Source organism: Pelodiscus sinensis, unplaced genomic scaffold (genome assembly GCF_049634645.1).
Source record: "Pelodiscus sinensis isolate JC-2024 unplaced genomic scaffold, ASM4963464v1 ctg35, whole genome shotgun sequence".
Classification (NCBI taxonomy): Eukaryota; Metazoa; Chordata; order Testudines; family Trionychidae; genus Pelodiscus; species Pelodiscus sinensis.
In genome coordinates, this window is record NW_027465908.1 from 3,079,801 (window position 1) to 3,097,619 (window position 17,819).

Consider the following 17,819-nt stretch of genomic DNA (forward strand, 5'->3'; position numbering starts at 1 on the left):
CTGACTCACTCACCTTGGTGATGCTTGTAGTGTACTTTTCCTCCAGCTCGTTTTTGCTGAGTTTGTGGTCATCCTGAAAGCCAAAAGAGGAGACAGAGGAAGTGAGTGGAATGTGTGAAAGTTAAAAGTGGGTCTGAAAGTATCAGTATTTCTGGCTTGAGAAGCATTTCAATGGCCTTGGGTTTTTGGCCATTGGTCCAGCTGCCAGTACTGTATATGGTGTTATGCCTCAAAGAGTGATGGTAAATGCTTGATCCTTCAAAAGAAAGCAACCACACCCGTAACACACACAACTAATTATGCAGGGCTGCATACCGGGACGAGGGAGTGGGAAATTCCCCTTTTATGCTTCCAGGTCTCACATCATCTTAAACACTACTTGAAATACCTGACAGATGATCAGACACTATAGTGATAGGAGTCACCTATATATAAAAATCGACACCATGCAGTCCTTTGGTTTAGCATAACAAGATTAGAGATGATCAAGGAATTATTTTTTTCAAATCCCCCTTCCCTGCTGCAAACAATTTATCAAAATTTCCATTTTCTTCTGAGTGGCTGTGGCCAAAAAGCTACCACTTGAGTGTTCTAAAAGTTCCAGCTTGCCATTCACTCACTGTGTGATCTTGCACAAGTCATGTCACTGCTCTGTACCCGTCCATATGTGAAATGGGTGTCCCAAGCCCAATAGAGGTGGTGTGCGGTTTAACTGATTTTTCCTTGAAGTGCTTTCAGACGGTCAGATTTAAAGAGCAAGCGGAACACATATTAGCATCGGGAAATGGTGTTCACGTTTCTTTGGAACTTCTGTAACTTCCTTTCCCCCCGGCCTCCTCCAAATCAGCCTATCACGGGAACAGAACAACTCTTTTTCGGGCATGTCTGCATGGCAATGTGAAGTGTGACTGCAGTAAAGCCCTGCAAACTGACAGGGCCTGACTACAAGCATGTGGCTGGAGCCAGGTCCAGAAAACATTCCAACCCTTGAGGGCTCCGGTCAGCTCTTCTCCTCCTGCCTGTGGGGTTTGAGCAGAAAGCTACATGTTCACTCCTGCAAGCCACCCTCATACTCGCTGTGCTGTGGGTGCACACAGGTGTCACAATGCCTCTTATTCTGCAGCATGTACACAGTGGAGCAAGGGACATAAGCAGGACCCATAGCCATCGGCACATGACGCCACCAATATGCCAACTTCGGGGACAACAAGTGGTGGCAGTGCTGATCCAAGTGTGGAGGGAAGATTTAGGGTCAGGGTGGAAAACAACTTGACCATCTCAGGGTTGGATCCAGTTGGGTGGATTTGGGTCTAAGGAAGCCCCCTGGACAGCACATGACATAATCCTGCCTGGGGTACTTGCACGGCTGGCTTGCACTGCCACGGCTTCGCTGCTATTGTTACAGCAGGCTAGTTCAATCAAAGCTAGCTTAGGGCTGTGCGCACATACTGCAGTCACACCTCTGAGTGTAGTGTAGACATATCCTGTGTGATGCTGGATGTGACGATAACTCTGTTTCATTCAGGTAGACACCTAGTCTTAAAATCCTCAGATGCTGTAGGCCTCGAAACCCTACACACGGTAGTCAGCATGCTAAAGTGTCTCGGTGTAATAAAAATCTTTGCCCTTGTCTGATAGGAATGGGGTCTGAACAGTAGCAGTAACATGTCTCATGGGCTGTCATGCACTGCAATCTTGGAGCCGGAAGCAGAAGGTTATTGGTAGAAAGGGAGAGGAGAGAGGGGACTTGACAACTTTTCTCCTTTCCCCACAATGCTATCCCGTTGGTATAATTATGGGATAATTTTGGGTGTAGCTACAGAGACGGAATTGGCATGAAGGAAGGAGGAAGTATAGAGATCAAACAGATACTGTTCAGGAAACAGAATGTGTGTTTTAAATGCTTGCCGTAAAGGGATGTTCTCAAGATTGGCAGACAGACCAGAAAATCTTGGTTACCCATTAATGTAATAGCAGTTTGTCCCCAGTTCCCTGCAATACTGAACCATTTAAAAGAGTAGGAGGAGTTGCAAAGTCAGCATATTAGCTAACAGAATGTGCTGTCTGTCCGTCTGCAGGAACAAAGCATCACATAGATTTCTTCTGCATGCACATTGTCAGCCCTCATCCTGACACCCAGGAAGCACCCTGATTGCTACGAGTGCACTGCTCTGATACATGGGCCACAACAAAGCTGCCTCTCCGTTCACGTGGTCCTTCTGTATACTCTCCAAGAGGAGAGGATGGCTTTTTTTCTCCTCTGTATAGCATCTTTGAGAGCTTGCAGGCATTAATGAAGCCTCACAGTATCCATGAGAAGTAAGCATATAGCCATTTTACATATGGGGAAACTGAGTCACCGGGAGGCTAACATGGCCAAAGACCACAAGGAGTCAAATGGCATCACCCACACATCCTGTAATGATACTTTCCTCCTTTTCTGGACTATAAAGGGATACTTTTTTTACATCCGCTGTGTTAAAATATGACCGTTAATGAGATTATTAATGTTTCCATCTCCTCCTATTTGAAATTTAGGTTTTTAGGGTGAAATTATTTATTTGTACTCCAGTAGAACCAAAGTATCCTAGTCATAGATCTGGGGTCTTCTGCTAGGCATGGTAGAGACCCAATCTAACAGGGATTTTGTGGACTTACTTTTGGTTTTGGAGAGAAACATGGGATAACATTTTCAGAAATGAACAAGTCCCATTTACAAAGGTTGAGTTTCAGAATCTAAAAACACTTCTGAAAATGGAACTTAGATTTCTAAGTTACTTAGGAATTTTTGACAGTTTTACCCAGAGTGTAGCATTCTGATCTCAACCTTAAAAGCCAAGCACTCTCAACCTCTTATCTCGGCTCTGACATACTGCCACTCTATCACCATGGTTGTCTTAATTAACTTCTGTGTGCCCTCGTTTTTCCATCAGTAAAATGAAAATAATAATACTCCTTCACTTCATTGGAGGGGCTGGACATTGAAAATTAGTTACTTGGTGTTGGTAAAGACCTTTGAAGGATGAAAGCACCACGTAAATAGTGCTATTAGTGGAGTCCTTGGAAACACATTTATGGGAACCCACTGTCCTTTAAATGGTAACAGTGTCTAACTCTTATCTAATACTTAATAGTAGATTTTTTTATAAAGGAAGATAGCATCCTTATTCCCATTTTGCAGGTGGAAAAACTGAGGCTTAGACCATGGCCATTAAGTTGCACTTCAATCTGGTATGCAATTTAAGACATAACACCACCCTGTGAACTGAGAGATTTGGCTTCTGCCTTTCTATATTTGTCAGTCTACTCTGTCCCAGTGGAACCTTACCCAAAGAGATGATGGTAAAATGCTGCTATAATCACTTCACTTAGGAAAATGCACACTTGATGAGAAGTGCTGGTAATAGAGCAGATACAGTTCCAATACCAACTAATTTCTGCAAGAATTGTTCTATTTATTCAAATCAGTTTGATCCCACACTGTCAATAAGAGCAAGATTAGCAACTCCTTCCCCCAGGACACTCACCAAGTCCAGTTCTTTCTTAAGGTCATCTGTCTTCTTGCTTTTTTTCTTGTTTCCTTTCAGATCTTTATATTTTTCCTCTTCATCTCCCTTGTCTGTTTTCTCTAGATCCTCTATGCCATGGATCTCGACTGAGTAAATGTCAGATCCTTTCTAGAATCAGAAATGAGAAGACAAGTTAGGGCTAATTGCACTTAATATGCGATCATAAGGGAGTGTAGCTAGCAGAAGTCAGTGAAGTACTGTGGCAAATCAGAACCTCTGAGGTTTCCATGTTTGAGGTGGCTGTAGTCTCCTCCTCCTGGGAACAGTTCCTGGTACTGTCCTTTGCCTGAAATTTCAATAGCAATAGCATCAATGCACACTACCCCAGCAGCAGCCAAATCATCAGCTGGTGCAAACTGCCATAGATCCAGAAGCATCAGTAGAGATATAGCAATTTAGTTTGAAGATGTAGCCCTAAAGGTAAAAACATTGCCCAAAATTCATTACCAATGTAAATCACATAAGAATCATGAGGATTGACTTGAAATCATTAAATTTTAAATGTGGGAGCCTCTCCAGGTTTGTGATTTTATGTTTAACTTGTTCTTTCCAAATAAAAGCTGAGTCTCATATTTACCTGACTCCAAGAGCTTGTGCTTTAAGAAAAAAAATTCTAATATTGAAGCACTTGGGATAAAATCATGATAATTAGCAGCACTGTCAAATTGGCCTCTTGGCCACATAGGCTAAGTCTAGACTGCAGGCTTCTTTCGAAAGAGAGCGTCTAGACTGCACGGAGAAATTTCGAAAAAGCGGCTTGCTTTTTCGAAAGAAAGCATCCAGTGAGTCTGGATGCTCTCTTTCGAAGACGCCCTATTTACATTGAAGAACGCCTTCTTTCGAAAGAGGAACTTTCGAAAGAAGGCGTTCTTCCTCGTAAATTGAGGTTTACCGCCATCGAAAGAAAAGCCGCGTTCTTTCGAATTAATTTCGAAAGAACGTGGCTTGAGTCTGGACGCAGGGGAAGTTTTTTCGGGAAAAGGCTACTTTTCCCGAAAAAACCCCTGAGTCTGGACACAGCCATAGTGATACCTTGAAGCAAAAACTGCACTCCTAGTTTGACCCTCTTGTTCACAGAATACTGGGAAATCTCTGTTTCTCTGTGCACAGAGCACAAATCTGAGCAAAAGCTGGTGAATTATTCACCCAGTATTTGCCAGTTCTCTGCAGGGTATAGACAGCAGTTAAATAGCAATCCCTAGAGTAGAAAAGCTGCCAAACCTATTTAACTGCATAGATTTATTGATAAGCTATTTTCTTAATAGCCCAGAGTTAAGAACAGGTTTCCTGTGCTGTTCATTTACCAGTTTCTATAATCATAAAATTCCAGATCATAATTATTCTGTAAACTGCATGCCATTCCCTGGAAGAGCTATTAGCTGACCCCATTCTCACTGGATTCCTTAGGGATTAATCTTTTGAGCTTCAGACTGAATCATACTTATTGGCTGACCTTCAGGTAATGACTTGTTCCACTTGGCTATGTTTGCATGAAACGTGCATCTCATACATATATGGAAACTTTGGCAAGACAGTTTTCCATGTTTGGACTGCCACACTGACAAAATCTCAGCAAATTTGTTTAAAGCTGAACGCTTTAATTAAAAAAATACAAAGCCCGACAGCTAAAATAATGGGTGTGTATCATGTTAGGCGCATTAGAAAATATTAATGATTATATTTCTGAACTAAAAGCTACCAAAAAGAACCACATTTCAACCCCTTGGTTGAACCACATTTCAACCCCTTGGTGCACTTGCATTTGAGGAATGCTGCAATGTTGACCTTTTCAATTATTATTTTTAGGCAGATGTGTGTGGGGGCAACGGATTGGGAGTATGCAGTGGGGAAGAAGTTGCCCCATGGATATTTTGAGGAGTTGAATTCCCAAAACACCCAATTCTAGAGCATTACAGTTAGTTTGCTCAAACACATCACAGAAAAAGGCTCTCTGTTATGAGTTCTCTCTCTGCTGCTTTTCCAAAGATACACAAGCTGGGGTTATCTATCAGAGTTATCCTCCCCGCTCCTCCTTCCTTTCCTAATGCCACCAAATATTTGCCCACCTTTTCAAGTCTCCATGAAGAGAGGAGAGCAGGAAACAATTCTGGACTAGACTAACTTTAGCAGATATAGGAGAGAAGGTTCACGGAGATCAATAAAAGCTAATCCTAAACAAAATCTCCTTTTAGTTCCCACAGAGATTTTGAGGTTCCTCTTTTTAACCCTGAATTCTCAGACCTCCGCAGATTGGCTTGATCCTTTATCCATTTACAAAGGAGACATTCTGACCAGTATTTCCCCTTCTCTATTCTTATGGGTTGCAAAGATAGAGTGAAGGAGAGAGAACAACTTCGATCCCCCATCTTTATGAAGCAAAATAATCTGCATTTCTGACCGATTTTTCTCCGGTCCTAGCATGCATGGATACAACAAACCATTTGAAACCTACATACATTATTAATGTATCAAATGAATTCCAGTTCTTATAGCTTAGCAGAAGAAACTAGATATTTAAATAGCAACAGTTTCAGTGAACTCTCACTCACCTTTCCCATTTTGGTGAGCTTATTCTTTTCCTTCCCTGCTCAAGTGGAGCAATGGATCTCTCCAGCAGGAGGAGATCTAGTGAATAAAGTTGCTTGGATGAAAAGGAAAAGTGGTACAGGTACAAGATGCAAGTAGCTCAGTTGTGCTGTGGCTGTCAGAGTGCAAGAGCTCGCAGGGGTTGTAGCCTCTTCCCAACTGGAAAGCCAATGTTAGCTGGAATCTTCCCCACACTTAGGCATCCTTCAGGCAGGACAGGTTTGCCTTCCAAAGCCTGTGGGGAGAGTGCCCTTTACGTCCCTTTATAAGTAAGTGCTTGCTCTGCCACTCCTCCTCTCCTCGTTCGGGTCCAGCCCATCTTCTGCTTCACCTGAAGTAGGGTGGAAAAATACCACAGTAATGGGCATGTGGGTTCCAGGTCAAATAGTTTCTAATTATTCCTCTGCAATGTTTGCTCCCAACTGAGGAACAGGTACATTATTCACCTTGTTAAAAGCAATGAGTTTCCTTCAAAGATTCACCAGCATTGGCCTCTTGCAAATGATTCCCAGGTGTCTTCAAAATGTGTGGTGGGGCAGAGAGGGTGTAGGCAACATTTGCCATTTACACTCTTTTGAGTGATCTGACATATACCTGCCTGGGGGCTCTAACAATAACACCACGGTGCCGTTCAGATCCCGAGGGGATAGTCACTGTATATTCAGTCAATAACTTTGAATGGCAAGATCTTAGGGGAGCGAGTGTTCCTTTAAACGTTTGTACTTTGACGTCTCTATTCTCACTGTAGACTGGCTTTGTTTGCTCTTATTTTTAATGTGAGGTTGTAAAAAAAGAAAATAAAAGAAAGGCAACTGCTGGGCAGGTCTTTCTTAGCAAGCGCAGATACCAGAACACGGCAATTTTTTTAAGTGTTTATCTTGCATCAGTCACAAGCTCTTCAAGTGAATACCACATGCTGGGAGAAGATTTATTAAACTTTTTATACCTGCTGAGTCTTCTTCAAGTGCTGGACCCCACGTGTATTCTGAACGTAGGTAGGCACGCACGGCATGCGCCCAGTTCTAACAGTTTCCATTGGTCTGCATGTGCTCAGTAGATCTCCTCGTGTTCAAGACTAAGGTCATAAGAGGCAGTGTGAGCTGGTGCCTCTTCAGTTCACTCACTAGAACTAGAATCCCTGTGTCCACAGGTGCCTGCTGTTTTTCTGTTGATCAAACATGTAGATTGATTTATATTAGCATATCTAGAGTTTTAGAGTATAGTTAATATATCTGTTTAGTCCCCGTATTGGGTACTCCCTCACCATGATCTGGGATTATCCCCAGAATCCCAATGTGTAAGAATTGTGTCTCATTCTTTGTGAATGATGATCTCCAACACTGCCTTTACTGCTTGGATGCTTTGCATGTCTCTGAAAAGTGCAGTATTGGTCAATCTTAAGCTTCATCTAAAGAAACATCTCCTGGGCTATGTCTAGACTGCAAGCCTCTTTCAAAAGAGAGCGTCTAGACTGCACGTTGAACTTTCGAAAAAGCAGCTTGCTTTTTCGAAAGAAAGCATCCAGTGAGTCTGGATGCTCTCTTTCGAAGAAGCCCTATTTACATTGAAGAACGCCTTCTTTCGAAAGAGAAACTTTCGAAAGAAGGCGTTCTTCCTCGTGAAATGAGTTTTACCTCCATCGAAAGAAAAGCCGCGTTCTTTCGATTTAATTTCGAAAGAACGCAGCTTGAGTCTGGACGCAGGTGAAGTTTTTTCGAAAAAAGGCTACTTTTTTCGAAAAAACCCCTGAGTCTGGACACAGCCCTGGAGAAGGCTGTGAGGCCTCGCACTGATCTGGGCCAGGGAGATCCCTTGTGCATTGGTCCCAGCAGAGGAGCAGCACTCCCTCCCAAATATGAACTTAGAACTGCAATCTGAAGCTCCTAAACTCTCTTCCTTCACAGCTTCCCATGAGAGAATGTGCGCACTGACAGATCCCCATCCACAACTGTCTGCAAGAAAGGTGATCCCTCCTTCAGTCTGCTGACAACAATTGAGCCTTCATGTGTCGGTCCTAAGGGACCAGCACTGCTGAAAACCCCCCAGCTAGAGTTAAGAAAGCAAGAAGAAATATATGTCGGACGATCACATGCCAGTTCCATGCTGAAGTGTAGATCCAGACTCCTCATCATTACCAGTTTGCTTATTCTAGACCATACTACCTCCATACATGCAGGAAACATTGGGCCAAACCCCGCTAGACACTAGGCGAAACCAACTGTCCCATTGTCTCCCATCATCTCTGGCCCAGCCCTGATGAGGAATGCTATTATACTCAAGGATGAGACTACTTCAGCATCTATTGAACTGTCTCATCCTGAACCATTATCTATGCGTCATTATCCAAGCTGCTTACCTTCCAGGTGCGCCGATCTGTTTCAGCAAGCAACCTGAGCAGGCACTTCTCTGTGGACCATGAGTGGAAGATACACGACTCTGCCCTGCAGAAATATTCACTCAGTGGAGTACACTTCAATGTACTCTTTGGCTATGTCTAGACTGCAGGCTTCTTTTAGAAGAAGCTTTTCCAGAAGAGATCTTCCAGAAAATCTTCTTCCAAAAGAGTGTCCATGCTGCCAAAGCACATTGAAAAAATGATCTGCTTTTTCGAAAAATGGCATCCACACTGAATGGACACTATCTTGCATGTCAGCTGTGATTACTATGGACAGAGTGGCCACCAGGGCACCTGTGCTTTTTCCTTTTTCCTCTTCTTTCGAAAGAACTCCCTCTTCCCCGTCCACACACGCCTTTTTCCGATAGAGCTCTTTCGCAAAAAGGCTTCTTCCTCACAGAATGAGGATTGCCAATGTCGGAAAAACCCCTCTGTTCTTTCAATTTTCTTTCGGAAGAACGCAATTGCAGTGTGGACATAATTGAAGTTTTTCAGGAAAATGGCTGTTTTTCCCAAAAAAACTCTGTAGTGTAGACATACCCTTTGTGTCCCAAAAGAACAGAAACATTCCTCAGTATTGCTCCAGAGGAGCTACAGGCCACAGCTCCCAAGGTGACACTTCCCTGTTGCCATGGATGAATGATCTCAGGTATGCCGTTCCTCTCACCCCCACTGTCACAGGTCCTGAGAAAATTCCATCACAACTGGGCCAGAGTCATTTTCCTAGCACCCCATTGGCCCATGCAGTTGAAGTTCCCAGAGTTCCTGAAAATGTCAGTCTGCCCTGATCAGGATGCACACTTTTCCAAACCTCCTAACTGCGTAAGAGTGCAGTCTGGGCTCACTCCATCTCACATTCTGGTGTTTAGATGAGCATTGGAAGTAGAATGCTCCTGTTCAGTACCCGGTCAGGCAATTCTTAACCAAACTAGGAAAGGTTCAACTAGGATACTACCTATCTATATGGAGACCTTTCTCTACCTGGGTACAGCAAAATCAGCCTTCTCCAGGCACTGCAGATGTTCTTGTCATCTTAGATTTTCTTCTGTCTCTAAAAAACTCAGACCTTTACATTAGCTTGTTGCTAGTCCACCTACTACATCCAGATGGGCATACTCTTGTCACCAACCCAAGTAGAGTAAATTTCACAAGGGGCCTAGCAGGACCTATCTGCTAGTGGCCAGATTTACACCTCAATGGGACCTTAATCTTATCCTGTCAACTCTCACCACTCTACCAGTGGCGGCCCATCAATATAGGCGACCTAGGCAGTTGCCTAGGACGCCAAGATAAACGGCCATTGAGGGCTTTGGAGGCGGGGGCACCAATCACGCACCAATTGCACATTTCACCTAGGGCGCCAGTTGCTGGCAGCTTGTCTAGGGCCGCTCCTGCAGTCCAGTATTTGAACACTTGGCAACATGTTCCATATCCCGCCTGTTTGTGAAAGTTGCATTTTTAGTTGCTAGCCCTGTCAGGGAAGGTGAGCAAATTGGGAACCTTTCTAGCAGACCCTTCTTACATGTTTTTTTTTCACAGGAAAAAAGTATCCATTTGCCTCCATTCTTGTTCCTCCCCAATGTTATTTCTGAATTCCATGTCAACTAAAGTATCAACTTGCCCATCCTCTGTCCAAAACCCCACACTTTTGCCAAAAAGCCTTTTTCTTGCCATAGCAAAAGATTACAAGGTCAAGCAGTATTCTCTGAGGGAATCTCTACCTGGAACTCCGGGAACATCACTGTACGCTACAGGTTAATTGCACACATCTTGTCCTGACAGGGTACACCACGAGTGCACAAGCTGCAAGGCCATTCCAATACTAAACAAATGCAGAGCAGCCACCTGGAGCTCCATCCACACATGTGCTAAGTTTACACACTAGTTCAGGCCTCTCCTGTGGGTGCACCATTTGGACCTGCAGTACTAAAAGCATCTTTGCTGCCAGCTTCCTCGTAGCACCCTCCAGTCTGAGCAGTGCAGTGACTCATGTAGAATACACATGGGGACCAGCACTCAAAGAAGAAATGGAGTTTACTTACCAGGAACTGGAAATACTTTCAGATAAGTAGTCCCTACCTGTCCTCCACCCCCTCTGCTTCGGATTGGATTCATGGCAAAGGCGAAGATCTGGAGAGGCATCAACCCACACTGCATTTTGGTTGGAAGCAGAAGGAGATCTACAATGCAACTGCAGCTCAACAGATGCTGCTTGCTTGCACACCCATGTGTGGAATACAGATAAAGACCAAGCAACTCAAAGAACTTCCAGTTACAGGTAAATTCCCATCATTCAAAGACAACATAACTTCTTTGTTTGCTGATATTTGGTGGAAGAAACACAAATCAAGAGAAAAGACATAAAATGCTTACATACCTTCTAATCAGGCCAGAATACGAGAAATGGATTCATCGCCTCTCCTCCTCCTCCCCTTCTCTCCCCCCCCCCCCCTCCAGTAATCTAGATTTCTTTTTTAAGTATCAAATCAAATACAGGGAAGACTTCTTTTTCATTTAATTTTTTTCTGGAAAATACATTCCTTTCTAATTGACCAAAATGATCCTGCAGTAAGGGGAAGTATTTAAAAAATTGGGCCCTTTAAATAGCGTGATGCAGGTAACTATTGAATTGCACCATTCTGCATGCTGCTAAGAACCATAATCCCTAGCATGAGTTTTGAATTATGTTAGATTAAAGTTGCTAATTGAAAACACTAACACTGACCCTTTAAAAATGTAAAGGAATTCATCCTACTGAAGTCAACAGCTAATCACTTCTTGATTTCTATAGAAGCAGAAGCAAATCCATACTGTAATTAACCAGGAACAAATTCCAAATAAAGTGAGGGTCGAGTCTTTTTAATATGATGACTAATCTTCTGAAACTGAAGCAGATAAATATACAGAATGATAAATGGAAGGGCTTTTATTTTAGTTTTATTTGGGGCCCAGTTCTGTTCTTGGTTTAAATGAGACAGGATTAGGCCTTTAATGGGGAACAGCTGCAGTATAATCCCTTTCCTATGCAAATAAGTAATTGGGATTTCACAGTATATATCATTCACAAAAGGAATGCCCTGGTTAACATCTCCAATGAGTCCAGTCCTATAATTTAGTGCACTGTGATGAAATTAACCTATCCACTGCTAAAATAGGCACCAGAGACTAGAGAACTAGGAGGTTGGGGGACAAAAACAGAGTAAAATAGACCTAAAAGCTTAGAATTAGGACTGAAAGTGAGGGAGAAATGGACTTGCAAATTGGGATATGGAAGCCAGAGATCTGATCTGAGTTGAGAACAAGGAGACGGGCCGAAAACTGTGCTGGAGGGCCTGCAAAATAGAAATTGTGAGTCAGGAAGAATGATGGACAGGGGACTTGGAGTTGTAACCCAGGAACAAGTAAGAATAGGCAGATGGAAATCAGAATTCGCTGTCCTTGTGTATTGAGACATTTGAAAAGATAAACTCCAGACTCAGATTTTAAGTAATTATTCATGGTTTGGAATTTTAACTGTGCCACCCTAGCAGGTTTTGCAAGCAAAGAATCAGAGGGGAAAGAAATTTGCTCTATAAACTGTGACCATTTTGCCTAAGGATCCATGTTAAAATTTCAAACTAGTTACAATACATGGCAACAGGGTACCCAAATCATTTCCATTGGGTTTACCCATGGCTTTTGTGGGGTTTTATTATTGAAATAGTTATACTGGGACAGCCCCTAGTGTGGTTGCAACTATAGCAATTTAAAGGTGATTTGTAGCCGTATTTTGTTCCCTTAAATTTAGAGAAATAAATCCTACTGGCATAACTGGCTGTATAATGGCGTTATACTCTTTTAACTATTCAGATTTCTAACCGATATTGTTAACGCTTTAGTGACGCAGGAAGCATGTTCTGCCAGTCTATCTGCACTGCTGACTACCATTAGAATTCTATTCCAGTTCAAGAGAAGGAATCCACGTAATCCTTAGAATCACAGAGGACACAATGTTACTATTATAGAACTTATAATTCCCAGGCTACCCTGAGGCTGAGATGAGATAATGTAGAAAAAGGTTAATGCTAAGGGTGTTGCTTTAGAAATGCCAAGCAAAAGTTCAGGCTCCTGTTATGCATAGCAATATTTAAGTGATCTCTGTGCTGCTTGGGCAATATTGATCTTGTAGAAATAGCGATAGTGATTTTTCAATAAAATTATGTCAGAGACTAGTTATAGGGATCTGTCTGTTCATTACAGGTGTATCCTGCACCTAGCACAGCGGGGGTTTAGTCCCTGATAGAGACCTAGCTGCACTATTATAATACAAATAAATAAGTCCATATATTATGTTTATTGTAGATTTGTACTCGTTTCAAGCTCACAGAGAAACCCCAATGATCACTGTATCATTCATGAACTATTTGGAATAATCTTCAGCCTTTGAATTGATTGCAAAATGTGCAGTTTGACTGTTCCATTATTTGTGTTGAGTGATTGCATTTCTAAATCACATAGTATTGTTTCCACTCTCTGCAAAGATGACTGTTGAACTGAAGGATGATGTGTAGCATAGTGAATGATACATTTCTTGCCCGTGAATATGAATAAGTCCTTTGTGTTTAAAATAAGTGAGTGATCCTTAAACCTTTCTACAAATACCCCATCGTTATCTAAATACTAATAATCAGTTATATAAATCTTCCTTCCCCTCCACCCACCCTAAAAGAAAGAAAGTCAAAGTCCTAAATATTTGCGAGTTCGTTTTATAAAATGTGCATTAAACCAGCTCTGATCCTGAGGCACAAAATGCTGCCAATAAATGTAAGTTGTTCATTTAACCAAACATAATGTTATTGTCTTCTGGAAAGGAATTAATCTAATCCATTCATGTATCTCCCATCACGATAGAATTTGAATTCCTCCTAACTATGTATAAAGGAAATTAATAGATGTTTCAACTAGATTCATCTAGATCTGTCTAGCAAAATAATAATTCAACCTTTCTCTTTTTCTTTTTTTTTTTTTTGGTTTCTTTCTTGTATCGAAATATGTGTGCCAAATTCTTACTTCGTCAATGCCCTCTTGGAATTCCCAATGAAACCAATTGACACCCTGGTGGTGGTGGTGTTGTTGTAGTTATATATTCACATTGTAGTAACATTTAGAAGACAAATTGTGCACAGAGCTGTAAACAGGAGTAAAACAGAGACAGTCCCTGCCCTAGAGAGCACACGACCTAGCATTATGACACAGTCCTACAACATATTAGATCAGCAGTGATAGATGGGACATTCTGTTGTCTTGGGGATGAAGGAGAGATGGGAGATATTGGTGAAAACGTTTGCAGTTTAGACTTAGGACGTAATAGATTTGATGGTTGTCTGCAACAGCAGCCTGACTCAGCATTCCGTCCCTAATCTGCAAAGCATGTGTTTACCTTGAGGCATGAGTAACTTGAACGAGACCTATGTGCAGATGCTTAACTTTCCACATATACTGAAGTGTTCTGCTGAATACAAATGTCCATAAGCATGATAAACACTTTATAAACACCCAAAGAATAATAGGGTTATGAGGAATAGCTAGCATGGATTTGTCAAAAACAATTCCTGCCAAACCAACCTGTTTCCTCCTTTTATATGGTTACTGACCTATTGGACAAGTAGCCGTGGTACGTCTTGATTTTAGTAGGACTTTTGACAGATTCCCATGTGACATTTTTGCAAGCAAATTACAATAATTTCTCTCAATTATGTTTAATTGGATTAGTCCTGAGTCTGGTACTATTCAACTTTTTCATTAATGAGTTGGATAATGGAATTGAGAGTATATTTATAAAATTTGCAGGTGACCAAGTTGGGAAGGGTTGCAAGCATTTTGGAAGACTGGATTAAGATTCAAATGATTTTGGCAAATTGGAGAATTGGTTTGAAGTCAACAAGATGAAATTCAATAAAGCCAAGGGCAAAGTACTTGACTTAGGAAGGGAAAAAAATCAAATGCATAGCTACAAAATATGGAATAATTGGCTAAGTGGTAATGCTGCCGGAAAGGATGTAGGGGTTACAATGGATCACAAATTGAGTACGAGTCAACGTCATGATGCAACTGAATGAAAGGCTAATATTCTTGGATATTTCAGCTTTCTTACTGTAAGGTAGGCTTCCAGAGGAGGAGGTGAGAATCCCCATCACTGGATGCTTTTAAAAACAGGTTGGATGTGCACCTGTTGATCTTGGTTTACATGGTCCTGCCTCAGTGCAAGGGGGAGGACTAGATGATTCCCCTTTCAGCCCCACAATTCTGTTATTCTAACAGCTTAGATGCTTTGCTGAACTGGGGAGTCTCTGCAAGACATGGGCTTTACTTAAAGCACAAGTAGTCCTACAGGTTTCAGGGGGATATTCGTGTGCTTAAGTCCCTTGCAGAATCAGAACCTGCATTTCTAACAATCATGCTGTTGTGCACCACAGAGATCAGCAAACCCCGATGTTGCCTCATAGGTGGGTCTGCTTTATGTGATTTCACAAATTGCTGTTTCCAAGCATGCTGCTTCCCTCTTTGAGAGAGTCAGCAGAGGGAGCACGAGTTAAATAACAACCCCGGTTTTCGTTCGTCCGTTGCATTAACAGTAGCACTGGATCTGAGCCACAACGGTCTGACTTCAGACACCTGATCTGGGAAGGGCATCTGGCTCTGGCGTGTTGAAGCAGGCTAGCTCCTGATTATCAAGAGATGTTTTTCCTTGAAGGCAGAATGCATGGAGGATTCTGCCTGAAACCAAAACTAAACAGAAAAGACCAGTCTGCTGCTGTGGGGCCCATCCTTGAGGGTGGTGCCACGTGGCAGCACTCCATAGGGAACACGGGGATCTGTTGTGTGCCAGCACACAAGCCGCATATCTGAGCCCCATCCCTAGGAGCGATGCAGCGTGCCCACACTGGCTGATGCCTCTGTGGTAAAGGCTGGTGGAAACAGAAGGGGGCGCTCCCATTGTACTAGCCAAGGAGGAGAGGGGATTGCTTGGAGGCACCCATCCCTCAGGTGAAAGAGAGCAAAAATCGCCCTTTTAACAGAGTATGGGGAGATGTTGCCTTGTTCCTTCCTTGCATCTTGACCCTTGGCCCTGCTTCTGCCCATTCTGCTCTATTTGGAGTGGCTTGTAATCAAAGTGGCCTAGCAGGAAGCCAATCTTGTGCTCGGGAGAGCACACAGACTTGGATGGAGCACAAGAAGCAGGCTGCTGTCCCCCCTCAACGGGAAGGTTAGGCATAGCCCAGCCTAACATACAAAGAGCAAGGTTAATGTGAGGCCGCACCAGACCAGAAAGATAACCGGTGCTAGTTAAATGATGGTGGAGAATCAGACACCTTACTTCCCAACTGCAAGTGATGGGCCATATTCTACTCCTGTTCTATGTTCCCTCTAATCTTTTTCATCCGTGTGCGGATTTTTTCCAATCAGGTGCGGAATAAGTGTTTATGTGCACCGAGGCTTGTTTGAATGTGCACCACCAGGAGAGACAAAAAACCTAACTGTGGGTGCTCTGCTAATCAGCTGGACTGCATCTGAATCTCTCCTGAATTGCTGCACAAGCGCCCAGCTTACAAGGAACACTGCTCTGTTCCATGCACATAAGTCTCTTTGATATCAGTGAGGGTCTGTGCATAGTCCAAAGTTAGTGTGTCCCAGCGTGGGATACATTGTAATTTTGCAAAAGGATTTGACCCAGCCCTTCTGAATTTTGGAATAAATTCTGTGCAGATGTGATTAGAGGTCTCTGGGCATCCATATAACAAATAACAGCAAGGAGAAAAGATACAGCTGGCTGTCCATTAGTGCCCTTTAATCTTCAGCTGGAGGAGCTACAGTCAAGTGTGAGGGAGGAGTTTGTTCTCTGCCTCCTGCAGTCTTCAGTGCTTCTGCTTAGATTGCTACAGCAGCAAGTTTTCAGTTTGTCTCAACTGCAGTGGTGATCTTTGTGGTGCGGACATGTATTCACTAACAAATGGTCTGAGATTCACCAGTGTATTTCACAAAGGCCACCAAGGACTCACCAGATGACAAAACTTTTCAAAAACTACAGCTGGGTTAATTTCAACTGTGAACTAGAGGTGAAAGTCTCCAAGGCCTATTTCCAACTTCTGAGCCAGTCATTCCATGCCTAACAGCCCTGTTCCTAAGGGAAATGCAAAGGAAACCTACCAAGTAAAGAAGTGTAACATGAATCAGTCTTAATCATAGACCAATAATAGAGTTTTTAACATTTTGCAAGGAACTTCTACACCAACTAGAATTGTTGTAAATGGTAGACGTGTTATCCCTTGACTTTAGCAAAGCTTTTGATACGGTCTCCCACAATATTCTAGCCAGCAAGTTAAAGAAGTCTGGATTGGATAAATGGACTGTAAGGTGGATAGAAAGATGGCTAGATTGTCAGGCTCAGTGGGTACTGATCAATGGTTCAATATTTGGTTGGTGATCGGTATCAAGCCAAGTGCCCCAAAGGTCAGTTCTAGGGCCAGTTTTGTTCAACATCTTTATTCATGATCTAGATGAGGGGGTGGATTGCACCCTCAGCAAGTTTGCGGATGACAATAAGCTAGGGTGAGGCCACATCTGGAGTACTGCATCTAATTCTGGACCCCTCATTACAGAAAGGATGTGGATGCATTGGAGAGGGTCCAGAAAGGGCAACCAAAATGATTAGGGTACTGGAGCACATGATCTACAAGGAAAGGCTGAGAGATTTGGGCTTGTTTCGCCTACAGAAGAAAAGATTGAGGGGGGATTTGATAGCAGCCTTTAACTACCTGAAAGGAGGTTCCAGAGAAGATGGAGTGAGACTGTTCTCAGTAGTGACCGATGGCAAAACGAGGAGCAATGGTCTCAAGTTACAGTGGGGGAGATCTAGGTTAGATATTAGGAAAAACTATTTCCCTAGGAGGGTGGTGAAGCACTGGGATGGGTTCCCTAGGAATGTGGTGGATTCTCCATCCCTAGAGGTTTTGAAGTCCCAGCTTGACAAAGCCCTGGCTGGGATGATTTATTTGGGGTTGGTCCTGCTTTGGGCAGGAGGTTGGACTCGATGACTCCTGAGGTCTCTTCCAGCCCTGGGATTCTGTAAACTGACTAATACTGCGAGGAGCAGACTACCTCCAGGGACGGAAACTTAGCACAGCAGCCTAGCTAACCTGGCAACTGAGGAGTAGTTATGTTTTGGGGAAGTGGAACCTCAGACACATTTGAAAGTTGTGGTCTGGTTTTCTTTTAGAAATCTTCACTTT

General features: G+C 42.9%; 2 protein-coding genes across 2 annotated transcripts in view; one reads left to right on the forward strand and one right to left on the reverse strand.

Moving 5' to 3' along the window:
- LOC142824457 (potassium-transporting ATPase alpha chain 2-like) overlaps nt 1-6,408 on the reverse strand; it is a 30,739-nt gene extending 24,331 nt beyond the window's left edge. The window contains exons 1-3 of the mRNA XM_075916424.1: nt 6,119-6,408; nt 3,528-3,677; nt 14-73 (exon numbers count right to left, since the gene is read on the reverse strand). Of these exons, the coding sequence (XP_075772539.1) occupies nt 14-73; nt 3,528-3,677; nt 6,119-6,127 (219 nt within the window). The 5' untranslated portion in view covers nt 6,128-6,408. The remainder of the gene's footprint in view (nt 1-13; nt 74-3,527; nt 3,678-6,118) is intronic.
- The window catches only part of LOC142818156 (sodium channel regulatory subunit beta-3-like), a 123,127-nt gene that overhangs the window by 42,308 nt on the left and 63,000 nt on the right, over nt 1-17,819 (forward strand). The window lies entirely within an intron of this gene.